This window comes from Orcinus orca, chromosome X, assembly GCF_937001465.1.
Source record: "Orcinus orca chromosome X, mOrcOrc1.1, whole genome shotgun sequence".
Classification (NCBI taxonomy): domain Eukaryota; kingdom Metazoa; phylum Chordata; class Mammalia; order Artiodactyla; family Delphinidae; genus Orcinus; species Orcinus orca.
In genome coordinates this window covers 15537321-15556625 of record NC_064580.1, presented here as the reverse complement: position 1 = coordinate 15556625, position 19305 = coordinate 15537321, and the positions used below count along the sequence as shown (strand labels likewise).

At 38.3% G+C, this 19305-nt stretch overlaps 1 protein-coding gene across 1 annotated transcript in view; it reads left to right on the top strand.

Moving 5' to 3' along the window:
- BEND2 (BEN domain containing 2) overlaps nt 1–13810 on the top strand; it is a 74058-nt gene extending 60248 nt beyond the window's left edge. The window contains exons 10-16 of the mRNA XM_049704942.1: nt 14–121; nt 5844–5912; nt 7332–7439; nt 9707–9907; nt 11404–11519; nt 13250–13460; nt 13680–13810. Of these exons, the coding sequence (XP_049560899.1) occupies nt 14–121; nt 5844–5912; nt 7332–7439; nt 9707–9907; nt 11404–11519; nt 13250–13460; nt 13680–13810 (944 nt within the window). The remainder of the gene's footprint in view (nt 1–13; nt 122–5843; nt 5913–7331; nt 7440–9706; nt 9908–11403; nt 11520–13249; nt 13461–13679) is intronic.
- The last annotated feature ends 5495 nt before the right edge of the window (nt 13811–19305 follow it).

Here is a 19305-nt window from a genome sequence, read left to right as displayed (position 1 = left end):
GTTGTTCAAACAGAATCCGGCACAGCAAAGGGTTGTGAGACAATGAATTATCCAACGGTAAAGGAAAATGACAGAGACGAAGGTACTGATTCAGAAAATTCCTTCCACACTGGTGGTTTAGGTGAGTTTGAAATGATCCCTATTATGATACACTCTAACCTAGATCCATCAGCATTCTTAATATTAATTCTTAGTGACTGCGTTTTCAACATTAAACTTTTCATTTTGAGATATTTCAGAATCACATGTAGTTGCAAGAAAAAATAGATCCTGTGTACCCTTTACCCAATACTTCCCAATAGTAGTATTCTGCAAAAAGATGGTAAAATATCACAACTAGGATTTTGACATTGATATGATCCACAGATCTATTCAGATGACCCCAGCTTTACTTGTATTCATTTGTGTGTGTGTCTGTGTGTGTGCATGTAGTTCTCCGCACTTTTATGACGTGTTTAGGTTCAGGTATTCACCACTACAGTCATGATACAGAACTGTTCTATCACTTCCAGGAACCCTCTTTTGGCTTTTTATAACCACACCCACCTCCTTCTTGGCATTCTTTCCCTGCCTTCATCTTTAAGCCATCCAAATACGAATATGTTCTTCCTCGTTATAATATTGTCATTGCAGGACAATGTTCTATTAATGGAGTCATATAGTCGTTAATATTTAAGGATTGCCTTTTTCTCACTCAGCATAATTCCCTGGAGTTTCATCCAAGTTGCTGCATGTATCAGTAGTTCCTTCCTTTTTATTGCTGAGCACAACCATGATTTGTTTATCTGTTCACCTCGTGAAGGACATCTGGGTTGTTTCCAGTCTTTAGCTATTAGGAATAAAGTTGCTGTGAACATTCACGTGCAGGTTTTCGTCTGAACGCAGTTTTCATTTCCCTGTGATAAAGGCCCAAGAGCACAGTTGCTGGGTAGGATGATAATTGCCTGTTTAGTTTTATAAGAAACGGGCAAGCTATTTTCAGAATGAGTGGTTTTAGATTCCCACCAGCAATGTATAAGTGATTCATTTTCTCTGCGTCCTCACCAGCATTTGGTGTTTTCACTGTTTTTAAAATTTTATCCCTTCTGGTAGGTGTATAGTGTAATAATATTTCATTGTGGGTTGAATATGCATTTGCCTTTGGATAGTGATATACAACATCTTTACACGTGCTAATTTTCCATCTGTGTGTTTTTTCTCTGAAATATCTGTTCTGTCTTATAATTTGTTTTCTTTTTTTACTGCTGAGTTTTGGGAGTTGTTTAGATATTTGTGGATACTGGTCTTTTGTTGGATATGCGGTTTGCAAATATTTTCTTCCCTTCTGCACGTTTCCTTTTCATCTTGTCTGCAGGATTTTTTTGGTTCTGTTTTGTAGAGAGAGAGGTTTTAATTTTTGTGAGGTTTTCGCTGTATTTTCCTTTTACGGATTTTACTTTAGCTATCGCGTCTATGAACTCTTCTTTTGGTTCTTGATCCCCAATTTTTTCTCCTTTGTTGTTTTCTAAAAGTTTTTTAGTTTACATTTCACATTTGCGTTAATTTTGTATAAGGTGTGAGATGTAGGTTGAGTTTCTTTTTTTTTTTTGCCTATGGCTATCCAGTTGCTGCGGTACCATCTTTGCTCCACTGAATTGCTTTTGTACCTTAATCAAAAACCAATTAGGCATATTTGTGTAGATGTATTTCTGGGATCTCTGTTGCGTTCCACGGATCTATGTTTCTATCCCCCTGCCGAACCTCAAGCTTGTGATTATTGTTGTTATACAGTAAGCCTTGCGATCAGGTAGAATTATTCCTGCTACTTCCCTTCTTCTTTTCAAAATCATTTTAGATATGGTAGGTCCTGTGCCTTTCCATCCTAATTTAATTTTAATCTTTTTATTTTTTAAATATGTATTTATTTTTTTGCACTGGGTTTGAGTTGCAGCAGCTGTGCTCCTTAGTTGCGGCACGGGGGCTCCTTAGTTGTGGAATGCGAACTCAAACTCTTCGTTGCGGTATGCATGTGGGATCTAGTTCCCTGACCTGGGAGTGAAACCGGGAGCCCTGCAATCGGAGCACGGAGCGTTAACCACTGCGCCACCAGGGAAATGTCCCCCATCCTAATTTTAGAGTAAGCTTGTTTATGTTTCTCCCCAGAATTGCTGGGATGTTGATGGGAATTGTGTTAAAACTACAGATCAACTTGAGTAGAACTGACATCTTGCATATATTGAGTCTTCTCCTCCATGAGCATTGTATGTCTGTCTGTCTGTATTGAGGTCTTCTTTGATTTTTTAAATCACCATTTTGTTATTTTCAGGATATAGATCATATACATCTTTTAAAAGTAAGTTTGTACTTGGCACTTCCCTTGTGCGCGGTGGTTAAAATCCACCTGCCAGTGCAGGGGATGCGGGTTCGATCCCTGGTCCGGGATGGCCCCACATGCCGCGGAGCAACTAAGCCCGTGTTTCTCAACTACTGAGCCCGTGCACATAGAGCCCGTGCTCCGCAACAAGAGAAGCCACAGCAATGAGAAGCCTGCGCACCGCAACGAAGAGTACCGTCCGCTTGACGCAAGTAGAGAAAGCCTGCGCGTAGCAGCGAAGACCCAACGCAACCAAAAATAAATAACTAAGAAGTAAAATAGTATAAAATAAAATAAAAATTAAAAGAAAATCAGTTTTTGCTGAAGTATTCTATTTTTTGGAGATGTAAATGGTATTATGTTTTTAATTTGGGTTACACGCGGTCATTGTTAGTGCAGTTGACCCTTGAACAACATGGCTTTGAACTGTGTGGGTCCACTTACATGTGGATTTTTTTCAGTAAATACTATAGTACTATAGAGTCCGAGGTTGGTTGAATCCACAGATGGGTAACTGCAGATACGACTACCATTTATAAAGTTACATGTGGATTTTGACTGCGTGGAGAGTCGGTGCTCCGAAAGCTCACATTGTTCAAGGGTCGCCTGTATATAGAATTAAGCTTAATTTTAGAATGTTGATCTTGTATTCTGTGACCTGGATGAACTCACTTATTAGTTTTAAGAGTGTTTTTGAGCAATTCCTTGGGATTTTCTACATAGCCATCCTTCTTGCATTATGCCAGCTGCAAGTGGGGACCATTATATTGCTTCCTGTCCAATGTGTATGCTTTTTGATCCTTTTTATTGCATTATTGCAGTGGCTAGAATCTCCAGTATTATGTTGAATAAGAGTGGTGAGAGTGGACATCCTTGCTTTGTTTGTGATCTTGGGAAGAAAGCATTCAGTCGTTCACCACTTAACATGCTGAGAACTCTTGGTTTCGGTGGATGATCATTATTAAGTTGGGGCGGTTTCCCTCTCTTCCTAACTTGCTGAGAGTTTTTTGCAAATGATTTTTCTATGTCCATGATCACATGGTTCTTGTTCGTTAGCCTGCTGATACGAAGGAGTATATGGATAGGTTTTCCATTGTTGGACGAGCCTTGCATACCTGGGTTAAATCCTTCTTGGTCATGGTGTATAATTCTTTGAATACATAATTGATTTGGTTGGCAAATATTTGATTAAGAATTTATGTGTCCAAGTTCATGAAAGATATTGGTGTGTAGTTTTCTTTTTTGTGTGTTATCTCTGTGTGGTTTTGGTATCAGAGCATACTAGCCTCATAAAATGAGTAAGGATTGCCTCCTCTTGTATTTTATGGAGGAGTAAATGATAAATTAGTGTTAATTCTCTAAATGTTTGGTGAAAATCTCCAGTGAAATCATCTGGGCTTGTAGATACCTTTTTGGGAGCTTTTTAATTGCAAATTTGATATCTTTGACGGTTATAGGACTCTTTAGACTACCTATGCCATCTCGTTGAGTTGTAGTATTTGTAATTTTGGAAGTATTGGTCCATTTCTTCTAAGTTATCAAATTTGTGAGGGCAAAGTGGGTTGTAGTATTCCCTATTATCATTTTTTTCCTTTTTTAAAAATTAATTAAGTTATTTTTGGCTGCGTTCGGTCTTTGTTACTGGGTGCGGGCTTTCTCTAGTTGCTGCGAGCGGGGGTTAGTCTCTGTTGCGGTGCGTGGGCTTCTCCTTGCGGTGGCTTTTCTTGTTGCGGAGCACGGGCTCTAGGTGCCTGGGCTTCAGTAGTTGTGGCACGAGGGCTCAGTAGTTGTGTCTCGCGGGCTCTAGAGTGCAGGCTCAGTAGTTGTGGCGCACGGGCTTAGTTCCTCCGCGGCATGTGGCATCTTCCCAGAGCAGGGCTCGTACCCGTGTCCCCTGCATTGGCAGGCGTATTCCTAATCAGTGCGCCACCAGGGAAGTCCCAAAACTGCTTCATTCTTGAAGGATTGTTTTGCCCGATATAGAATTCATGGTTCAGGGACTTCTCTGGCAGTCCTGTGGTTAAGATTCCGCGCTAACCCTGCAGGGGGCACGGGTCCGATCCCTGCTCTGGGTACTAAGATCCCGCATGCCGCGTGGTGCGGCCAAAAAAAATGAGGCAAAATAGAATTCATGGTTGAGAATTCTTATCTTTTAGTAGTTGAAAGTGTTTTATTTTTAGAAATGTTGTTAAAAGCTCAAACTACCTAGAAAAGAGCCCTGAGACAACAACTTATCCACTTTTATTGGAAAAGAACAGTAGCCAAGATATTTCCTCATTATGTCGCTGCATTCCTCCCAGTTTTGGTGAGTTTGAAATGATACTTTGACATATAGCATATTGAATCTAGAGTCATGAGTCTGTTTAGTGTAAGATAGTGGTATAGTGGTTTAGTGGTTTAGTGTAAGATAGCAGTTATAATAAATAGTACAGAAGGATCCTGTGTTCTCTTTACCCACTTTTCCCCAATGGTATTTACAACTGTAAAATGGTATCAACTTGCAGAATGATAGAAAATTATCACAACCAAGATAGTGACATCATATCATCCACAGATATTTTGGAGCTGTCCCCAGTTTCACTTGCGTTAATATGTGTGCGTATTTAGTTCTATACAGTTTTACCATGTGTGCAGGTTTACGTACCTTCTACCACAGGCAAGCCCTGAAACAGTCCCATCAGCAGCACGATCTCTCATATTGCTCTTTTATAACCACACCCGTCCCCTTCCTATTGACATTTGCCCCCTACTCCTACCCTCTGCCCTGTTGCATGATAACTATGAATCTCTTCTCCAGATCTATTATTTGTCCCTTCAGCGTTGTTATATACATGGAATCATGTGGTGTTTGAGACTGGCTTCTTCCCTCAGTGTAATTCCCTGGAGATTCATTCACACTGTTGTATCAGTGGTTGCTTCTTTTTTATCGCTGACTAGTATTTCGTGGTGTGGATGTACCAGGGTTTATTTTTCTGTTCATCTGTTGAAAACCTCTGCGTTTCCTGTTTTTGACTGTTAGGCGTAAAGGTGATATGAATATTCATTCATAGTTTCAAATTTTGCTTCAGTTCACTCTTTCACACAAGTTTTCACTTCTTTGGATGAATGCCCAAGACTGCAATTTCTGGGTCCTATGGTAACTGCACCCTTAGTTTTATAAGAAATTGTCAAACTGCTTTCCAGTGCAGCTGTACCATTTTCCCTTCCTGCCAGCAATGTATGAGTGATCTAGTTTCTCTGCATGCATATTTCTGTTCCTTCCATTGTTCTTTCTGCTTCTTAATGCTCCAGAATTCTATTATAGGTTTTCTGCTAGAAGGTCTTCTTGTAGCTATTTTCTAAGTATAAGTCAGTTAGTGACAAATACCTTTGGTTTTCCTTTGTCTGTCAATATCTATTTTTGCTTCATTACGGGAGGATAGTTTCATCAGCTATAGGTATGAGGGTGGGAGTCATTTCTCACAGCATTTGAAAAACGTTTTCCTTCCAGAAATATTGGCGGAAGCAGTAAGCAGCCTGGAAGATAACACTCAGATGAAATACCCAGCTTTCTTGGAAGGTGAGAGTGGTAAGATACTTCATATTTCTTCATCCCTCCCAATTTTGGTGAGTTTGTAATGATACATATTACAAGTAGCACGATTTAATCTAGGTTTATGAACACCGTTAATATGAGCTGGTGGTAGCTTTTCCTGATTAAAAATGAAAAGGTTTACTTTAAGAAGATTTTAGCTGGGCATGCAGTTGTAAAAAATAATGCAGAGAGATCGTGTGTCTACTTTACCCGGTTTCCCCCAAAGATAACACCTTGCAAAAGTATAGTACAATATCACAACCAGGATATGGACATTGAAAAAAATCCGCAGATTTCTACTGAGATGTTTTCAGTTTTCTTTGCATATGTGTGTGTTTATGTTTGTGTGTGTGTGTGTATGTGTATTCAGTTTTACATAATTTCATGACATCCTCCATCACAGTGAAGATTCAGAACATTTCCATCACCACAAGGATTCTCCCTTTTGCCCTTGAAACCCACACCCACCTTTGTCCTCTCATGCTCCTACCGCTACCATGCCTGTCCCTGCCCTCAGCAACTACTAATCTGTTTTCCTTCGTTATAATTTTGTCATTTCAACAGTTTTACATAGACTCACATAGTATGTAACCTTTTGGGATTGCCTTTTTTCACTCACCGTAATGCCCTGGAGACTCATCTAGGTTGCTGTGTATATCAGTCCTGTTTTATTTTTGAGTACTACTGCACGGTATGAGTGTACCCTGGCTTGTCTGTCTGTTCACCAGTTGAAGGATGGCTGGGTTGTTTCTCGTTTTCGGCTGTTTGGAGTAAAGCTACTATACTATGCATGCCCATGGATAGGTTTCTGTATGAACATCAGTTTTCATTTCTCTGGGCTGACACCCAAGAGCACAGTAGCTGGGTCCTATGGTAATAGTAAGTTGAGTTTTGTAAAATCCTGGCAGACTGTTTTCCAGTGCAGCTGTACCATTTTACATTCCCACCAGCAATGTATGAATGATCTAGTTTCTTTGCATGTGTATTTCTGCTCTTTCTTTTTATTATTCTTATGATTAAAAAAGTTCTTTTGGCTGCACCACGCAGCATGTAGGGTGTTAGTTCCCTGACCAGGGATGAAATCCGTGCCCCTGCAGTGGAAGCGCTGAGTCTTAACCACTGGACCTCCAAGGAAGTCCCTGTGGATTTTGTTCTTTCTTCCTTCCTCATGCTCCAAGCTTCCTTCCTTCATTATATCCTTTTGGTCAGATGAGTTTCCTTTAGCCAGTTTTTAAGGGTAAGTCAGTCAGTAACAGTTTGTGTTTAGTTTTCCTTTGTCTGCGGATGTGTTTATTTTTCCTTCATTCCTGAAGGATAGTTTTGCCTGAAATAAAAATTACTGTTGAGATTTCTTGTCTTTCAGCACTTGAAAATGTTTTACTTACCAAAATGTTGTTCAAACAGAATCCGGCACAGCAAAGGGTTGTGAGACAATGAATTATCCAACGGTAAAGGAAAATGACAGAGACGAAGGTACTGATTCAGAAAATTCCTTCCACACTGGTGGTTTAGGTGAGTTTGAAATGATCCCTATTATGATACACTCTAACCTAGATCCATCAGCATTCTTAATATTAATTCTTAGTGACTGCGTTTTCAACATTAAACTTTTCATTTTGAGATATTTCAGAATCACATGTAGTTGCAAGAAAAAATAGATCCTGTGTACCCTTTACCCAATACTTCCCAATAGTAGTATTCTGCAAAAAGATGGTAAAATATCACAACTAGGATTTTGACATTGATATGATCCACAGATCTATTCAGATGACCCCAGCTTTACTTGTATTCATTTGTGTGTGTGTCTGTGTGTGTGCGTGTAGTTCTCCGCACTTTTATGACGTGTTTAGGTTCAGGTATTCACCACTACAGTCATGATACAGAACTGTTCTATCACTTCCAGGAACCCTCTTTTGGCTTTTTATAACCACACCCACCTCCTTCTTGGCATTCCTTCCCTGCCTTCATCTTTAAGCCATCCAAATACGAAAGTGTGTTTATGTGTATTCAGTTTTATATAATTTCGTGACATCCTGCATCACTGTGAAGATTCAGAATAGAGAAGTCCCAATGCAAGTTTGTTTACAAGAACTGGCGGTGGGATTGGGCTGTGGACTGTGGTTTGCTTATCACATCCTAGAGGAGACCCTTTTCGTTTAAATATTTTTAATACCGAAAGTAGAAGAAACTTCAAAAATTGTGCTCTTTGTGTTAAATGGCCACTGTGGTTTGCTGTTGTTAGAAGTATCATTTGGCGAAAACTTTCTGGAGGGTAAGTAGTTTAAAAATCCATAGTAGTATTTATTGTAGTTGATTCAGTAATCCCACTTCTATCCAAAGGTATAATAAAAAAGATTTGTATTAAAATTGTGGTACAAAAATTGTTTTTTATAGACATGAAGAATTGGAAACAGCCAGATAAGCAACCATAGGGAATTAGTTAAATGACTCCTGGTATACCACAGCATGTGAGGCAGTAAGCATGATGGTTAAAAGCATTGGCTACTGAGTCAGACTGCCTGTGTTTAAATGCTGGTTCTGTGTTTTACTAACCATGTGACGTTCAGTCACTTGTCTCACCTAAATATTAGTTTCTTCATCTGTGATGTGGCAAATATATAGTACCTACTTTATGGAATTGTGAGGATCAAATGGGATAATTCATTTAAAGCTCTTAACACAATGCCCAGAACGTAAGTGCAACATAAATGTCACCTGTCAGGAAAATCATGATTATAGGGATGCAGATTTGGAAAAAGAAAATGGAGAAATGTGCAAAATATAATGATAACTGAAAAAGCAGGATTCAAACTATATACAAGGTTTGGTTTCAATTTTGTGTTTTAAAAAAAGATATAGAAGATAGAATAGAAAACATTAGAAGAAGATTAATGGTTCAAGGCATTTGGCATATAAACAGATAGACTTAGCTTTTAAAACTGGCTGTATAACTACCAGTGTGATCTTGTTCAAATAACTTACCTTCTCTGGGCCTCAGTTTCCTCATCTGATAAGTGAGAATAAGTTGTTAGGATAATGAAACTGAGCTTATAGATTTAAAATATTTAGCACAGTGCTTGACATATAGTAGATACTCTATAAATGCTAAATATTGAAAATTTTTAAAAATTATATACACCCATATTTTCTAAATTGTGTTCAGGGAACATATACTCACTCAGTAATAGAGCTCTGAATGTACATATATATATATATATATATATATATATATATAAAATATTTATTTATTTATTTGGTTGTGCCGGGTCTTAGTTGAGGTAGGCAGGCTCCTTAGTTGCTGCTCGCGGGCTCCTTAGTTGCGGCACGCGGGCTACTTAGTTGTGGCATGTGAACTCTTAGTTGTGGCATGCATGTGGGATATAATTCCCTGACCAGGGATCGAACCCAGGCCCCCTGCACTGCGACACCAGGGAAGTCCCCCCTGAGTGTACTTTTAGAATGTAAAAGGGAGCAATGAGATCTCAGAGCAACATGGTTACATATGCACTTCTGGCCTCAGAATTAAATTTATTCAAGACAATGAACCGATTAGTTCAAGTACAGCATATTCAAGACTAGCAAAGGTGAAAAAATGCTAACAGTTGTGCAGATGGCATCAAAGAGACTCATTTAAGGAAAAGAAGAGATAAGTATAGAAAAAAATTCACCCAAGTAGAAATTTGTGAATTAGAAATCAATTAGTTTAATTTTCTTGGGCACTTTCATGGTAGCCTTGCATGAAAAAACAAGGATTTTAATTTTTCCCTGTATTTGTAAAGGATATCTTGGTGATCCAAGAAGAAATGTCAGGATGCTTGATATTCATTTGATGACTGCACAGAAGGAGGCCACACCTAAGCACGCAGCCCGCTACTTGGTTCGTATTTTGTTCTCCAAGGAAATCATGATTTCCAGCTCTGTAGCTGTCAATTCCCAAGGCCGCCAACCCCTGGATCCAAACAAAATGGCTGCAATAAGAGGTATGTAGGGACTTCCCTGGTGGTCCAGTGGTTAAGACTCTGCACTTCCACTGCAAGGGATTCCCAGTTGGGGACCTAAGATCCCATATGCCGCATGGAGTGGCCAAAAGAAAAAAAAAAAAGTATATAAAATCATTATGGAATCTTTTCATTTGGTTATCTGATGAGTGTCATTGGTAGTTGAAGAAATAATGATGGGGTTTTCCCTGGTGGCATAGTGGTTGAGAATCCGCCTGCCAATGCAGGGGACATGGGTTTGATCCCCGGTCCGGGAAGATCCCACATGCCGCAACTACTGAAGCCCGTGCACCTAGAGCCCGTGCTCCACAATGAGGGAAGCCACCACAGTGAGAAGCCTGCACACTGCAATGAAGAACAGCCCCCAGTCACCGCAACTGGAGAAAGCCCATGCACAGCAACGAAGACCTAACACAGCCAAAAATAAATAAATAAATAAATAAATAAATTTAAAAAAAAAGAAATAATGATGAAGTCTGTTTGAATCTTAGAACCGTTCATTTTTTCACCTAAACCAGACTTTACAATTTAGTAGTATGTAATGGGTAACAACTTCTATAGAACAAAACTTGTCCATAGACTGATGAAATAAGATAAACTTTATTGGTTATAGTTGCTTATGGTTAGTACTAGGTCAGTTCTTCAGTGCTGAGACTTGGTACTAAAAAATAAAGAAAAAGCCAAAAAAAGTGGGAAAATAAAGCACATTTCACTGCTAGTAACTGGCAACACAGAAATAGCATCTCATAATTAATCCATTCTAGCCTCTGCCTTCTTGTCTTCCAGAAATGTGTATGGAGGTCCTAAAAGTCATAGGCACTAAGGATACAACAATGAATAAGTAGTTCTGCCCGCAAGGAATTCACAGTCTAGAAACGGACACATTGAGGAAAACAGATAAATTCCAATCCAGTGTGGTAATGTGGAAGCTCAGAGAGCAGAGCACCTACTTTGAGGGCATTAGGGAAGGCTTACTAAGGACAAGACATTTGAGCTAGATTTGGAAGGATTCCTTAGCTACGTAAAGAAAATAGGAAGAGTATTCTAGGCAGAGGAAATAGCTTGTGGGGAAGATAGACATGTTTTGTGCACAAATAACTGGACCATGGTGTAATAATGTTTGCAATAACACTATTTTCTCCTCACAGGTTTCCTTCTATTTTTAGATCTAATTTATCCATAGGGTTATTAAAGGGCATTAGCACCTGAAATAGTTGACTTTTTATTATACATTTTTTTCTAAATCACCAAAACCTCATTATGGGCTTCCTAGGTCAGTGTTTTAGGGAACTGCACATTAGAAGAAATGAGATATTCAGCTAAGCATCCTCTTTGAGTAGAATTTCTAAACTCTTAGAAACAGAGAAAAGGATGACAATTAAAAATAGAAAATTTCAGTATTTTAAATAAAAAAATTTTTGTCAGTATCTTTGTTAATTTTTTCCCTAATTTTTATGAATACTTTCCGCTATTTGCAGAACATCTGGCAGCAATTTTTCCCAACCATGATTTACGTGAATGTGGAAAAGACTGGCAAGCCTGTATTTCCGATATCAATTCTCTGATCTGCCATTTATGTTCCAAAAGAACACCCGTAAGTTATTTTTCATTTAAATATGGTCACTGCTGTATAAGTGCATACTGTATACAACTCCAGAACTGATGGCATGATGTACAGGATCTTCAGTCCATGTGCTCAAAAGCTTGTTTATTTAATTTAGGGGTAGGGTGTGTTCTCTCAAAAGCATACTGCCTATTTATTTCACTCTTTGACATTTTGTGCCCCCCAAAAATATCCTAAAGATAAAATAAATCAAATATAGTGTCATAATTAGTATATTTGAAGCCAAGGGCTATACTAGAAAAAATTTCAACTACAAAGATATTTGGCAAATCTTCTTCAGGATCTCACTGAGTAACACATAAAAGAGCAGACTGTGGTGCTACTTAGCTGTTGTAATAGTAGTTAAGGATGGCACAGGAGAAAAGGAAGGTACTTCATTATTCGTTCACTTTCAGTGATGGCAGAAACTGGTGAAAATAATGCATGTCATGAGGTTAAGTTTTCACAGATATTTTATAATCTGTATAGTTACATGGTATGTGGGAATCTGACTTCTCTCTCACCCATCCTATCTTCAGAGTGCATTAGAGTTTTGGTTTTTTTTAAACACAAATGGGTCAGTAGGGAAGAGAGTCACGTCTATTGCCTTCTCCTGATGAAGCATTTAACATAATGACAATTCCTAATTTCCACCCACCTCTCTAAAGCCCCCATTTTATTCTCACCATATCTAGTCACTCCTGTGTCTCTAGAGTAAGTTTCTGGAAACTATTTGCCAAGAATATTTGTAGCTGAGCTGATGTTTTCCTGGTGAACGGCTTGATTTCAGTGATAGCTCAAGCACCATCTGTATGAAACCAAATTTGCTTATTTTTCACATTCCCTTTTATATCCTACAAAAATTGCACCTTAAACATTTAAATGTAAAATCATGATACTGCTGGGAAATGGTAATTTGCATATTGCTTAGGCATCAGAAGAGAAGTGGCATCTGCCAAGTGCCTGCTGTGTCCTTGATTAGGAGAGGGATATGTCCTCACTACTCAAAGTTGGTCCGCGGACCAGCGGCAGCAGCACTGGAAAGCTCGTGAGAAATGCAGAGACTTGAGTTCCACACCAGACTCACTGAGGCAGAATTTGCATTTTAGCCAGACCCCGCAGGTGATTTTTGTGCACATTGAAGTTTGAGAAGCCCCAACCTAGGGCAGTGGTTGTCAACTCTAGGTATATATTAGAAATGTGTGAGACACTTTTTTTAAAAAGTTTTTAATGCTTGAGCTCTCCCACTCCCTCTACCAGATTCTGGTTGAATTTGCCGTGAGTGGGGCCCCAGCACAGCTTTAAAAAAACACAAGATCCCTAGGGTAATTCAAATGTTCAAATGTGCAGCCAGATTTGAGGACCACTGGGGAAAGAGAAAACAAAAACACTAAAAAAAAAACCACTCCAAAAGTTGTCATCTTTGAGAAACTCATGCATTCATTTATTTATGACATGGTTATTAAGCACTTATTTTGTCCCAACAATTATTCAGTTCGTTAGACAGCTACTAAGTCCCCCAAGAAGCAGTGAGTCATGGCAGCTGGAGGAAGAATCCACCTACACATCTTTTATCACACCAAACAGTATTCGTGGGCTTCAGCCCACCGTATTAGAAATAGTTGCTTCCCCACCAACCTGGGGGGCCGTGGTAGATGATGGAGCATGTCCCTATTTTCCCACTATGGGACTTTGTTTATAGATACAATTTTGTGTTTCAGCAGAAAACTGTTAACAATATAGAGCCTACCAACCCGGATACAGATTCGAATGATAAAAGGGATGGTGATGACAGTGAAAGTAGTTCCCTGTTATCTCAGCAAGCAGCTGGCTCAGAAACAAGAGAAAATGGGAATTCTCAGCAGAACAGCAGTCCTGAAGGAATTAAAGAACCTTCCACTGATAATACAACAGTATCTTATGAAACACTGGGTGAGTTTTAAAATAAGTTCTCTTAATGATAAATGTTGAATCTGGATGATGGATTTGTGGGGCTTATACTATTCTCTCTACTTCTATGTACATTTGAAATTTTTCAAAAGAAATCTAAACAACTTAATCTTTTATATTAATGAATTAATGAAATATAGATACCTAGTTCTGAGACTGATGGTTTTTTAACTATAAACTAAATCTATTATTTTTCCAAAGCCGACTCCTTTGACTCTCAGGTTAGTAACCTTTCTCCGCAGGTAGAAGAGAAGGAGCTACAGCTGGATGGGCCAGAAGCAATTCAGGGGTCTTGTTCTCTGTGTGCCAGGCACATTGCAGATACTTCATAAAGAGTTTGTGCATGAACTAATGAATCCCATTCCTCAGAATATTGTGCCCTCACTGCTAGCTATCTGCTGCAGGCATATCCTGCTTCATTAGTGTCAAGTGACAGTGGGTTCCGTAGGTGACTGTGCCATCTGCCACTCACACTTCCCAATGCCTTTCCCTAGGATGCTAGAATTTAGTGGCACCTGAGGTAGCAAAACTATTTTCTGTCTCTCCCTTGCCCCCATATCAACCCTAAGTAGAATATTATCTGTGAACCTGATCAAGTAAAATTATTTAAATAATGTATCTTTATAGTATATTTTTTCCATTATAATCAGGTTATATGCCATAGAAACAGACTCTGTTCGGGCTTTCCTGGTGGCGCAGTGGTTGAGAGTCCGCCTGCCGATGCAGGGGACACGGGTTCGTGCCCCGGTCCGGGAAGATCCCACATGCCGCGGAGCGGCTGGGCCCGTGAGCCATGGCCGCTGAGTCTGCACGTCCGGAGCCTGTGCTCCGCAACAGGAGAGGCTACAACAGTGAGAGGCCCGCGTACTGCAAAAAAAAAAAAAAAAAAAGAAACAGACTCTGTTCAAATTAAACCACCACAACAAAAATCACTGGATGATCCTAGATTAAAAGAAGCAAAGAACAAACAGCCACAGGCAGGAGCCAGAGCAGCCCTGAGACCGTGGCATCTGGGGTCCATTGAAGTCTCTGAGGCTCTGTGTCTGTAGCTTCCATGATTTTTAGGTTATAGTTTTCTCTTGTCACTGTTCTGATTCCCAGGAGAAGGAATCCAGTTTGGGGAGCTTGGGTCACAGGTCTCTGACCCTGACTCAGCTAGAATCAGGGGACAGGGCAACTTAGCAAATTGTGAGCCAGGCAGCCCCCACAATTTGTGTGTAGTCTATTATGCCATTTTATTGAAAAACTGGAAAATATTTAGGAGGGAAGAAGAGTTTCCACAATCAAGATACCTTAAAAAAACTATTGTGGGGACTTCCCTGGTGGTCCAGTGGGTACGACTCTGTGCTCCCAATGCAGGGGGCTCGGGTTCAATCCCTGGTTGGGGAGAGTTTGCATGCTGCAATGAAGATTTCACGTGCTGCAACTAAGACCCGGCACAACATAAATAAATATTTTAAAAAACCCCAACACCTCAGTGGGGTAAAAAAACCTATTGTGGACATTTTAATTTTCTTCCAGTTTTTTTTCTTATGAACCTTTTAAAGAATTATGGTCTCCATATAATTACTCTTCTTTTTAACATGTTTTTCCTTAAGAATCTCCAATCTTCACAATCATTGCATTTAACAGGCATATAACATTCCACTGAGTAAGTAAAACGTAATTTATTTAACTACCTCCCTCTTTTTGTTATTGTTGTTATGTTGGTTTTTTTGTTGTTTTTGTTTTTCATTTGTTTGAGGATTTTTTTGGAGAGGATTATCAATCATGCAAATCATGCCGTGAAAAAAAGAATTGTACGTATTTTGGATTCTTTTTTTTTTTAACATCTTTATTGGGGTATAATTGCTTTACAATGGTGTGTTAGTTTCTGCTTTACAACAAAGTGAATCAGTTATACATACACATATGTTCCCATATCTCCTCCCTCTTGCATCTCCCTCCCTCCCACCCTCCCTATCCCACCCCTCCAGGCGGTCACAAAGCACCGAGTTGATCTCCCTGTGCTATGTGGCTGCTTCCCACTAGGTATCTATTTTACGTTTGGTAGTGTATGTATGTCCATGCCACTCTCTCACTTTGTCACAGCTTACCCTTCCCCCTCCCCATATCCTCAAGTCCATTCTCTAGTAGGTCTGTGTCTTTATTCCTGTCTTACTCCTAGGTTCTTCATGACATTTTTTTCCTTAAATTCCATACATATGTGTTAGCATACGGTATTTGTCTTTCTCTTCCTGACTTACTTCACTCTGTATGACAGATTCTAGGTCTATCCACCTCATTACAAATAGCTCAATTTCGTTTCTTTTTATGGCTGAGTAATATTCCATTGTATATATGTGCCACATCTTCTTTATCCATTCATCCGATGATGGACACTTAGGTTGTTTCCATCTCCGGGCTATTATAAATAGAGCTGCAATGAACATTTTGGTACATGACTCTTTGTGAATTATGGTTTTCTCAGGGTATATGCCCAGTAGTGGGATTGCTGGGTCATATGGTAGTTCTATTTGTAGCTTTTTAAGGAACCTCCATACTGTTCTCCATAGTGGCTGTATCAATTTACATTCCCACCAGCAGTGCAAGACTGTTCCCTTTTCTCCACACCCTCTCCAGCATTTATTGTTTCTAGATTTTTTGTTGATGGCCATTCTGACTGGTGTGAGATGATATCTCATTGTAGTTTTGATTTGCATTTCTCTAATGATTAATGATGTTGAGCATTCTTTCATGTGTTTGTTGGCAGTCTGTATATCTTCTTTGGAGAAATTCGACTTACCAGGTTAAAGAGTATTTACCTTTTTTTCTGACTCTTGATAAATACTGCTAGATGAATCTTATAGATGTTAAGTCTTTGGACCCACTGAGTGAATTTTTAAAATATTTAATCTCTCTTGCTAAATGTTGGATCTGGGTGATTCAACAATTTATACTCTTGCCCATTAAATGATGGATGTTCCAAGATGAAAAATATGTTTATTAACTTGTAAGAATCATATCATATTTGTCTAATATATTTTCTTACATAAGTCTTTGTTATATGTACAATATAATATTTTTTAAGTATGGTTAATTTGAATCACTATGGACTGAAGAGAGATGGTGATGATTAGGCTGTAGAGTTGAGAAATAAAAACAGGCTTAAAATTTATTTTTCAGTTCAAGTAAGTTATCTAAAATATGATATTTTAAGATGAGTTTGTTGATTTTTAAATGATGAGTTTAATACCAAATAAAAAACCTACATTTTAAAAACTATAAATATTTTAGTAAGAATCATGGTTTTTAATTTTGAAAAAGCCTTTTCTATAAGTAGGAAAACAATTCATTAAAACTACTTAGAGTTTTTGATACAATAAAAATTAATTTTAAGAAAGCTACTTAGAATTTGTTACCAAATGTAATGTTAAAACTGATTGTATCCTAAAAGGTAGCAGAATACTGAATTGTCCTCTTGAACAATCAGAGCATGTGTAATTACATCAGAAGTGATTCCTGTCTCATTTCTCATGCTGTCTCGTGATACACTAAAAACTTAAAGCTTTAATTTTTTTAACCTCTCAAATTCTTGAGCCTAAAAATTCAGAAAAGTCAACTTTTCTGTTACAGCCTTTTAAAAACTTGAACCTAACATTTGCCATGAAAATTGACACCTTCTTTCTCTTTTGCTTCTAGAATATCTTGGAAATCCGTGTAGAAATATACAGATGCCAAAATCAGTTCTGAATATAGCAAAAGAAAAGTCTCTCCCAGAGCTGTCAGCCAGATACCTTATTTGCAACCTGTTCACAGAGGAAGTCCTGATAAAAAGTAATGTCTATGGCAGTCTGGGGCGTGGCACGTGCGCCCTTAACGCCAATAAGATTAACGCTCTCCGAGGTATGTTACATGTTGAGTATGTGAGAATAAATGGAAGCAAAGTGTGTTAGAGAAGGACAGAAAGAAAACTTCATTCAGTTTATGTGTATTTTGAAGAGAGGGACATCTTTTACTAATTCCGTCATTTGGGTATAACAGCAGCAGGTTCATGAATGTGTTTCTTTTCGCATTTGGGTTCTCAGAGCTAATTGCTCTGTCTTGAGCAGCTTTATTAGAACAGGAAAGGCATTATTGACTGTGGCTTTTGGTATGAATTGCCAGATGTATGGAAACTCAAACACCTTCGTTTCAAGGTCGAAGCTGCTGGGCTTTGTCAATTTGCAGAAGTGTCAACAATAGCACAGCAGGTTTAATTTGCTAGTTTTTCCTTGTGCACACAAGCATAGTGTAGTCTTTATTTACGACGTAAATAGATGAAATAATAAAGCTTCCAGAAGCAATTCTGTGAAATTTTAAATTTAGACCAAGCAGGAAGCAGAATATTCCTTACTTGTGTCACTGGTACCCAGTAAAGATATAGTTCTGAGCCCCGGCCCAATCTCAGTTGGCAGGTTCCTCCCTTCATATCACACGTTTCACATCCATCAGATTTGAAGAACACTTGTGTTTCACACTAAACTAAAGAAATCTGGCTCATAGCACCTTTCATAAGCATTTGCTATCATCTAATCCAAATGGTTTCCATTTTTTTTTTACCTGCAACCCATAGTAAGAAATATATTTTACATTGTGACTGAGTATGTGTGTGATTTTTAAAAAACTGAAGCAAAAATTTCACAAACAGTTCTTACTCTTCCTATGAGAATTACATTCCAATGTTTTCTATTACTTTTTTTTAAGTGCTGCTATCACTAATTTCATGACCTAGTAATTGGTCATAATTTGCAACTTGAACATCACTGAACTAACCCACCATGCAAAAAACCACAACTCAATTCCTCTTACCTTATAGTAAGAAAAGAACACAGAGTTTGTAACCAGTTTAGAAATGAAGGTGTTTATAGAAGAAATAATGTCTTTCTAATTTAAAAAAAATTTTTTAAATGAGAGGTAGAAGGTGACTTTTAGAGTTCTTTAATGTCTGGAATAGATTAGTTCCTTAAAAGTGGACTAAAAATATTATTCTGTGTATTTTGTTTTGTTTTATCCCTTAATGAATTATATTACAAATCAAGAAGATGTCTTTTGTAGTGAAAAATATTCAGCATGAGTTTGACATACTATCCACTTAGGGCATATTTTAACAAATTTCCCATAAGACTCAAAGTTCTACTCCTTTGTAGAAGGGCAGCCATGTAAGTCATTTCAGCAGAGAGAATACAGTAGAATCATCATTGTCCTGGGGGGCAGAGCCAGGCCCAGGGAGGAGAAGCTGACAAGAAAGCATATTTTACTTTAATATGAGGACACGATGAATTTGGAGAATGAAAAGGCTCAGAGTAACTGCTGAATGACCAGAGATGTGAGGAGATTCCTGCACTAGTAAGAGAACTAGGCTTTATGGGCTCTAATATAACATCTTTAGAAGTATTGGTTCAGTATCAACTATTTAAAACATACAGAAATATATAGAAAATAATATAGTAATAAATTAACATCTGTCTACCCAGTATAGATATATTTTGCTTTTTGTGCTCTAGGTTTTTTAAAATAATAAATCATTACTGATAACATTAAAACTCCATCCCATCATCTGTTTCCCCTGTCTTTCTCCCCAAAAGTAATCACAGTCTTGGAGGTGGATATATCATTCCCATGCATATTTTATACTTTTGCTACCTCTGTTGATATGTAATATTGTTTTGTAGTTGTTTTAATGTACATAAATGGGAATATATAGTACATATCCTTTTTAAATTTTTTTATCACCCAACGTTATGCTTTTGAGATCTAACTCATGTATTTTAACTGCTGATTGCTGATCGGTATCAGCAGTTGGTAA